The 9,727-nt window shown below is 45.4% G+C and overlaps 1 protein-coding gene across 1 annotated transcript; it reads left to right on the top strand.

The window, feature by feature from the left end:
- Nucleotides 1-925: 925 nt before the first annotated feature.
- Nucleotides 926-8,444, top strand: LOC310987937 (protein NLRC3-like; the record flags this gene model as incomplete). Its single annotated transcript, XM_083974406.1, has 5 exons — nt 926-944; nt 1,884-3,681; nt 3,789-3,962; nt 4,054-4,227; nt 8,348-8,444. The coding sequence occupies 5 exons, from the start codon at nt 926-928 to the stop codon at nt 8,442-8,444; spliced, it is 2,262 nt and encodes a 753-aa protein (XP_083830532.1).
- Between the last annotated feature and the right edge of the window lie 1,283 nt (nt 8,445-9,727).

Raw genomic sequence — 9,727 nt, 5'->3', positions numbered from 1 at the left:
TCATGTTCCATCGACCTAAAATATTTAACATCAGTTGTGTTGTTGTTTCAGGATCCAGCAGCAGAGACCAGACTCTCCTGAACCCAGCTGTCTGTCTTTAAAGAGCAACGTATCAAAGGACGAGATATTGAACTTTAAAGGAGGATGTGGATCAGCTGATCAGATGTAAGACAAAACTAAATTTCAAAGCGTTTGAGTCTCTGTTGAACGTTCTTCCTGTGGGGTCAAATTTCAAGGATTCTCCATAAAATCAGAGTTATAACTGAGACACACATTGTCTCTACCGGAACAACCACGTGTTAAAGAACAAGTACCATTTTTTACAACCTGGACCTTATTTCTGGCATAAAATAAGGTTGTTTGCTCACCCATGTAACTTTGGTGTCATGAGGAGTCCTTTGGACAATATTTATATTCGAGAGTCGCTTATATCCATATAGTGGGAGTGATTGGGGCACAGAAAATGCAGACTCTAAATTACACATTATCTGCCGCGAAACTCGTTCTGTTATCGTCATCAAAACTTTTCTGTATTCATGTTCCATCTACCTAAAAAAGTGTAAACAGTGAGTTACTTTTATCTAGGAGCACACGTCTTAATTGTGAAGGGTTTTTCAATTGAGCTTCACTGACTGCAGTGTGCAGATTTGTTTCATTTTTATTTTATTTGGCAGGGACACAGTATATTTTGTACCAGATAATGGCTAGAGAAGTGTAGTTATTTTCATACGTAGTCCCTGGGTGTGCCATTCACAATAACACACCACCTGTACAGTGAGAAACAATTGTTGCCTGATGTGCGATTAAAAAAGATGATTAATTGGGACTATGAGCATGATTTGTGACACCACAGTTTAGAAGCCAATCCTGGTCCAAAATTGAATGTTCAGAAGTGTGATGTGTATACCTGAAGTGTACAATACAAATGCCTACGATTGACTATGGTGAAGTACACTAGGATACATCTTGTGTCCGGCAGGTAAACTTAAGTGAATTATTCAAACAATAACATTGATGAAATGGATTCAAGATAAATTATTGTGTGGTTATTAGCTTTGCAGTGAATCGTGCAATAGAAATACTTTTTACTTTTCATAATACTTTTGAGTACATTTCAGAGCCTGTACTTTTTACTTTTACTTGAGTATAGATAATTGGATCAGTACTTTCACTTTTACTCAAGTCATTTTTTACACAGGTACTTTTACTTCTACTCAAGTAAAGAATCCAGGTGCTTTTGCCATCTCTGTCTCTCTGTACTGATGTTCACTTGACACTGATTCCTCCACAGAGTGGACCAGGAGAGCTCAGAGGTTCCCAGTGGTCAGTCTGCCCAGCAGCATCAAACACACCTGGACTCCATGTTTATGGTGGGTACATGTCCAACAGCTGCTGTTACATCTGTTGTGCTCACCATCATCTCCATGCTGCACTTTGACACCAGTGGATTGTCAGTCTGTCAGGTTTTAGTTTGATGCTGTCACTCATAGAGTTTCTGTTCCAGCTGCTGGAGGAGAACATGGTCACTTTTGTGAAGAACGAGCTGAAGAAGATCCACAAGCTGCTGAGTCCAGATTACCCAGAATGCTCAGGGAGTCAGAGGGAGGATGAGGAGGTGGTGGACGGTGAGGATGAAGATCAGAGGAGCATCAGAGAGGCGTTAGTGAAGATCACAGTGAAGCTCCTGAGGAGCAGGAAGCAGGAGGAGCTGGCTGAGCATCTGCAGAGCAGTAAGAGGATTTCTGTAAAGATTCAACATGATGGACAAATGAGATGTTCACTGACCTCAACACATGGAGGGAAACATGTTCATATAGTCGTTATTTAGAGGAATTATCATGTTATATTTTCTTATCGGCCTGATTTCCTGTGTTTTCATTCAGAACATGTTGCTGCAGTTTGTCGATGTAAACTCAAATCTGACCTGAAGAAGAAGTTCCAGTGTGTGTTTGAGGGGATCTCTAAAGCAGGAAACCAAACCCTTCTGAACCAGATCTACACAGAGCTCTACATCACTGAGGGAGGGGCTGGAGGGGTCAATGCTGAACATGAGATCAGACAGATTGAAACAGCTTCAAGGAAACCAGACAGACCAGAAACAACCATCAGACAAGAAGACATCTTTAAAGCCTCACCTGGAAGAGACCGACCAATCAGAACAGTGATGACAAAGGGAGTGGCTGGCATTGGGAAAACAGTCTTAACACAGAAGTTCACTCTGGACTGGGCTGAAGACAAAGACAACCAGGACATACACTTCACATTTCCCTTCACCTTCAGAGAGCTGAATGTGCTGAAAGAGAAAAAGTTCAGCTTGGTGGAACTTGTTCATCACTTCTTCTCTGAAACCAAAGAAGCAGCAATCTGCAGGTTTGATCAGTTCCAGGTCGTCTTCATCTTTGACGGTCTGGACGAGTGTCGACTTCCTCTGGACTTCCACGACACTGAGTTCCTGACTGATGTGACAGAGTCCACCTCAGTGGACGTGCTGCTGACCAACCTCATCAGGGGGAAACTGCTTCCCTCTGCTCGCCTCTGGATAACCACACGACCTGCAGCAGCCAATCAGATCCCTCCTCAGTGTGTTGACATGGTGACAGAGGTCAGAGGGTTCACTGACCCACAGAAGGAGGAGTACTTCAGGAAGAGGTTCAGAGATGAGCATCAGGCCAGAGAGATCATCTCCCACATCAAGACATCACGAAGCCTCCACATCATGTGCCACATCCCAGTCTTCTGCTGGATCACTGCTACAGTTCTGGAGGAGCTGTTGAAGACCAGAGAGGGAGGAGAGCTGCCCAAGACCCTGACTGAGATGTACATCCACTTCCTGGTGGTTTATCTAAAACTGAAGAAGGCCAAGTATGATGGAGGAGCTGAGACAGATCCACACTGGAGTAAAAAGAACAGGAAGATGATTAAGTCTCTGGTAAAACTGGCTTTTGAGCAGCTGCAGAAAGGAAACCTGATCTTCTATAAATCAGACCTGACAGAGTGTGGCATCGATATCAGAGCAGCCTCATTGTACTCAGGAGTGTTCACACAGATATTTAAAGAGGAGAGAGGCCTGTACCAGGACAAGGTGTTCTGCTTCGTCCATCTGAGTGTTCAGGAGTTTCTGGCTGCTCTTCATGTCCATCTGACCTTCATCAACTCTGGACTCAACCTGATGTCACAACAACAAACAAAATCTCGGTGGTCTCAAGTGTTTAGAGAAAAACTAAATTCTTTCTACAAGAGTGCTGTGGACGAGGCCTTACAGAGTCCAAATGGACACCTGGACTTGTTCCTCCGCTTCCTCCTGGGTCTTTCACTGGAGACCAATCAGACTCTCCTACGAGGTCTGATGACTCAGACAGGAAGTGACTCACAGTCCAATCAGAAAACAGTCCAGTACATCAAGAAGAAGATTGAAGAGACTCCCTCTGCAGAGAAAAGCATCAACCTGTTCCACTGTCTGAATGAACTGAATGATCGTTCTCTAGTGGAGGAGATCCAACAGTCCCTGAGATCAGGACGTCTCTCCACAGATAAACTGTCTCCTGCTCAATGGTCGGCTCTGGGCTTCATCTTACTGTCATCAGGAGAAGATCTGGATGTGTTTGACCTGAAGAAATACTCTACTTCAGAGGAGGCTCTTCTGAGGCTGCTGCCAGTGGTCAAAGCATCTAACAAAGCTCTGTAAGTGTAGAGATAGTTTGATTTATTCATCAAAAACACTTCTGTCTTTTCAACAGGACAGAAAATAAATTCCTTCCTTCTTTAATTCCTCATGATCATCTCTTCAGACTGAGCAGCTGTAACCTCTCAGAGAGAAGCTGTGAAGCTCTGTCCTCAGTCCTCAGCTCCCAGTCCTCTAGTCTGAGACACCTGGACCTGAGTACCAACGACCTGAAGGACTCAGGAGTGAAGTTGCTGTCTGGTGGACTGGAGAGTCCACACTGTAGACTGGAGACTCTCAGGTAAAGATCCATCCAGCTGTTTATCTGATGACACTTGAACACACCTCCAGGTGTTGACAGTGGTTTCCTGTGTGTTGTTGTGTGTGTTCAGTCTGTCAGGATGTCTGGTCACAGAGGAAGGCTGTGCTTCTCTGGCCTCAGCTCTGAGCTCCAACCCCTCCCATCTGAGAGAGCTGGACCTGAGCTCCAATCATCCAGGAGCCTCAGGAGTGAAGCTGCTGTCTGCTGGACTGGAGGATCCAGACTGGAGACTGGAGACTCTCAGGTATGGAGAGGCTGCTGCAGCCACACACACTGTCTGGTAGAGGAGGAGGAGCTGGAACATTTTCTATGGCCCCGTTCACATCTGGTCACACCTGGTATTAACATCTGTCTCAGGTGATTGATGCATTGATAACATCAGATCTGATCACTGAGACCATATACAGAGGTGGTGTAGGCCACAGTGAAGCTCCGCCCACTCCACTGACGTCCTCTATCACAGTCTGACACGTCCCAACACAGTTTACTGAAGCCAAAATCTCTGAGTGTTTCAAACATGAGCTGTGCAGCTTTCATCGGTCACAGTGACAAACTACTGGGATCAGGAGTTTCTCCTCATGACTTCAGTGTCTCATCATAACTCACTGTTTCATATTCAGTAGAAGAGATCTCAATGACGAAACCAGATGTTGGCAGCTGTGCTCTGAATCTCTCAAGATGTTTTGATCAGACTTTATTTCAGAGTTGATGAGGAAACATTTCAGCTGCAGCTGGTTTAAAGTTATGGTTGGTAATCATGTTCAGAAACACTTTTTGTTATACTGGGTGAAATGGTCCTTCTATCCTGAGAGTAGTCAATACATTATCTATTCAGAAAAAGGAACTGACTGGAGTTGGTTTTCATCAAAAAGCAAAATTTTCAGACATGAATAGGAATCTTAACACAATCAAAAACTACATGCTTTAACAATATTCTGAATTTAAATTGGCAACAAAAGTAATGAGAGCAAAGTGCTCCGCGTTATTTCAGCACCACGACCACGGACAAGTAAAGGACGAGACATGCGGACAGACAGACGTCTACAGGCGCTGATCCTGCTGGTGCTGCGATGCTGGAGCAGCAGACAGACAGCTGTCTCCTCCATTATTAAAATCTGTAAATAAGCTGCGAATAATATCACATTTTAGTTGTGCTCTCTCTCGGGCATTTTAACCCGAGAAAAAAAAGAAAAGAGGAGGAAAGTGATTGACAGACATCAATCATCAGGTTACGCAACTGGGCGCACGTCAGGAGGAAAGCAGGAAAAACAAAAGGACATTAGAAACGCTAAGAGAAAAGGAATAATACTGGGAGAAGGAAAACGAGGGTCTATTGATAGTTTGCGGGCCGTTTTCAAAGGTAAGCCTACGTTGTTATTGATATTTCCTGCCGTATTATTAACTCATTGAGTGCCAACCACATAATTTCTCATTTTTTGTTCCCATGCGTTGAGTGCCAAAAACAAGATTTTACGTTTTTTGCTTTTTTTTAAATTATGAAAGTAGACACTTTAACACACCTGATATGTAAATTTGGGGACTCTACGACGAGCAGAACTGAAATAGATGACGATCAAAAACTTATGACAGCTCATGATCTGGAAGTTTTTATCATAACTCAGCTTTTGCAAACGGAGTTCTGCATGTGGATGCAGCAGCTGCTCTGCTCTCACCTGCGAGGCTCCAGCAGCTCGGAGCCGAACAGGAAGCTCTCAGCCGACAGTCCCGCCCGGTCTTCATCTCGAGCAACACCGTGTCCTCCCCAAGGTCCTCCTGCGGTAAAATCTGATGGTCTCTGGGCCAAAGCAGACCGGCATTACCGACCCGTACCACAGAAGGACCGCGACCACCGGTGGGACCGGTGTTCCCGACCTGCTGTGGCCGACAGACCATCACATTCCGCGGCGAGAGGCTGTGACACGGCACGGTGCGTCTACACGAGCCCTTTGATCCAGAAATGCGAGTGTCAGAAGAGCGACAGGCACAAACAGAGCACCTTTCATAAAAGACGCTCTATCTCCTTTTCTAGAAAAAAAGGAGGGATTTTGGTGAAACCCAGCCATGTTTAGCTTGACTTTTCTCAGGAACGGAGGCACGTAGAAACAAACGGTTTGTGGTCATTTGAAGCATAAAGTTTCACCTTTCAATTGAGCTACAGTATGTGTTGGTGGCAATAATATAGAATACACTATGGCTCTACATAAAAAGTCAAAAATGGTCTAAATTGCCGGTACACTTGACTGAAACTTTGGAAAGGATCACGGCACTCAATGAGTTAATTAGGAGCGATTAGTACCGTCGCGGTGTGGCATGATGCAGCGGTTGTAGAGCAGATCAGGGGTCGAGTGTGTGACCGCACGGTGGACAGAGCTGTTTGAGTGTGTGGTTGATGTAGGCCTGTGTGTGTGTGTATGTTAAGGTGAAACCGATCAGAGTCTTCACCCAGGTCTGTGTAAAGGTGAAGGTGTGGCTTCAGAGAGAAGTCTGAGGAAAGGGGCTGGGACTTTTGACTTTGTATTTTCAAAATGTGGCCAGATAGAACCGTTTTTCCAGAGTCTCCAACCCTCTCTGTCTGGTCAGATATTGATGATCAATAATCAGCTCAGTCTCTCTGAGATCCTGATCTTGTCCTGATGAGATCTGTTGTTGTGTTGAGGAGACAGTAAACCACAAGTGTGACATCCAGATGTCATCACTGTCCAGAGGCCTGGAGCTGTCAATCAGAAGAGAGTGAGTGTAGTGAACAGTGTAATAATCAGTGTTTGTGGCTGAATGTGTGTGTGATCAAACAGCTGTTTTCAGACTGTGTGTGTGCTGCTCAAACACATCTGACTCCAGATCAGATGAAGCCACAAAGTGTCTCCTTAAAGCAGAAGTGAGTGATATATTTGTGTTAATATAAGTCTTAAATAGTTATATCTTCCGACAGCAATCACTTACATAGAGTGTTTGGACTGAAACACGGGTCTGTCAGTCACTCTGCTCTGCTCTGAGCCGAAGAGAAAACATTTATCGTATCCTACAGTTTTTATCCAATGAGGAGAGAGAACGGCATGCAGGGCTGTGTGTGCAGCCAAGGGACGCCGTGAATAACCCGTTACGCAAATACCGCCATTTTTGATATCACGCAATGCATTGTGGGTATGCACCGATGCACTCTGGGATTGAACGCGTCCAAACAACACCGCAGCACCGTGCTCCGCAGCTCTGACAGAGACGGGCCACGGCCGCAATGGACACAGGAGTTAACTTTAGTAATATGACGGTTAGTCATAAATGTAAACGGAATCAAAATAAAACTAGTTAAACTAAGTTTAAGTTGACTAAGTCAAGTTGATTTACTAGTTAAACTAGTAAATCAACTTGGAGCTCGAGCGTTTATTAGAACCAGGCGCATATTTGCAACAGGCTACTTATTTTTGCAATGACCAGCACCGTTATGCACAAAACAGTCACCGCCCCCGACTCTTTATTGACATCAGACAATAAATACGACAGCTTGTTTGTGTTACCACGATACAAGGAGCTGATCAGGGGTTTACCATTTTTTTGTCTAACAAAGGCTTTTTATTTATTAGCCTAATTGAAAACAATTCTTACGCTCAGCACAGAAAATCTATAGGCTATCTCTGTTGTTACTGTTCAAAAGAGTCAGAATAGAAGGGTCGGATCGACAGCAGCATTAATTTACAAGTTTAATCTGCACCAATTAGCCTACACTTTTTCTGAATAAATGCTCCGGCCACAGACTACCAGCCCTTGGCTCAGTCATCGGACCGGGCAGAACACGACCGGACACACCGGGTTCGGATCGAAAACATTTACTAACTCAGACCAGGGTTTTTTTTCCTGAATTATAAATTGTGAGGCGGCCGTCTCGCTGAACTGCGTTTGTACGGATCGAGATCGAGCTGATCCGCTGCTGTTGACTTTCTCTCTGAGCGTCTCTATGTTCAGCTGAGGGAATAGCTGCTCACCTGTTGAGCTGAGCATCAGGAGCAAGTTGATAACCGGGGCTTGAGGTTTTGTTAAGCTGGAACATGAACACAAAGCCTGGCCATCGAGCTTCCTTCGCAGGCCGGAGGAGTCGGTGTTGTTGTTGTTTTTTTCCCCCCTCGGCCTTTATTCTGAAGGGACAGCGGAAAGAGACCGGTAAGCTACGCGGGGATAATTAAAAGTGAGGGGAGGTTGACACGCAGTTCCATTATTATCTGAAGCTTTCAGGCAACATTATCACCCCTAAAATATATATATTGGTGAGAAATGATCGAGGAGGAGGGAAAAAAAGACGTGTAAACGGCTATTGATTTTTCTAAACGGTTATGATTTGTTATCCGTGTACGTGTAGATGTTGACACTCCTAGATCAGAGCTATTAGTCCAGCACAACCTCGGGTCTCTGTCTGTGCAGTGCACCTGCATGCGAGAGAGCGAGCGGGAGGAGCCGCTGACGACGCTGTAAAGCGGCGTTCACACCGAACGCGATAGACGCGAATATAATCGCGCCAGACGCTTCATTCGCACCGCTTGGTCATTTTGGATCATTCGCGTCCATCGCGTCATTCGCGCTAGACGCTCCGCCCGTTAATTTGAAAACCGGAGATCTCAACCTGCTCTCTTTCCATGTCGATTGTGGCTGATATCACCACCGTTGCTGCACTGTAGCCTACTTGCTGTACAAGTCTCAGAAACACCAGAAAACCACCCACCGTCGTGTCTGGGTTCACTGTGTGTGTGTGTGTGTTCACTCTGTGTAGAAGACGGCAGCGGTGCCCACTCAATTAGCTTCTCCTTCATGTTGTTCTGAGTGTAAACAACCGTACAGAGAAGTGACGTCGTCGGCTTGAACTCGGCGCTGATTGGATGTCACGGCGCGATGCCGCCTGAAAAGTTCAATATTTTCAACTTTATTCGCGCCGCTCCAGACGCGCCGCTCCAGACGCTCCATTCGCGCCGCGTCTCATCGCGCCAGACGCTCCATTCGCGCCGCCTCCGCTTGCATCGCGTGTCATCGCGCCATTTACATTGATTTTCAATGTAGAGTTGCCGCTCCATTCGCGTCTATCGCGTTCGGTGTGAACGCCGCTTAACACAATATTATATTACTATTTGGTCATATACTGTAATGTACTAAAATATGTAGGCTACACGGGTTCGTCATATTACAGCGGCTATTTTAGTACATGTTCACATCCCTTTATAGTAATATATTATTGTGTTACAGCGTCCTCACCTGTCAGTCAGCAGCTCCTCCAGCCCGCTCTCTCGCCTGCAGGTGCACACAGAGACACACAAACGCGGGAGCGTGACAGGTTGTGCTGGACTATTAAGCTCTGATCAGCTCCTTGTGTCGTGGTAACACAAACAAGCTTTATTGTCTGATGTCAATAAAGATATATCGGGGAAAAAGTAGTTTTGTTCTGTGCATAATGGGTGCTGGTCATTGCAAAAATAAGTAGCCTGTTGCAAATATGCGCCTGGTTCTTATAAACGCTCGAGCTCCAAGTTGATTTACTAGTTTCACTAGTTTTATTTTGATTCTGTTTACATTTATCACTAACCGTCATATTACTAAAGTTAACTTCTGTGTCCATTGCGGCCATGGATGTATTGATTGCGGCCGTGGCCCGTCTGTCAGAGCCGCGGAGCACGGTGCTGCGGTGTTGTTTGGACGCTTTCAATCCCAGAGTGCTTTGCGGGATGTCCAAGATGGCGGTATTTGCGAAACGGGTTATGTGGCGACGT

Source organism: Trachurus trachurus (genome assembly GCF_905171665.1).
Source record: "Trachurus trachurus genome assembly, chromosome: 6".
NCBI classification, from domain to species: Eukaryota; Metazoa; Chordata; class Actinopteri; order Carangiformes; family Carangidae; genus Trachurus; species Trachurus trachurus.
Note: the sequence above shows the minus strand (reverse complement) of the source record. Positions and strands in the feature narration are given on the sequence as shown.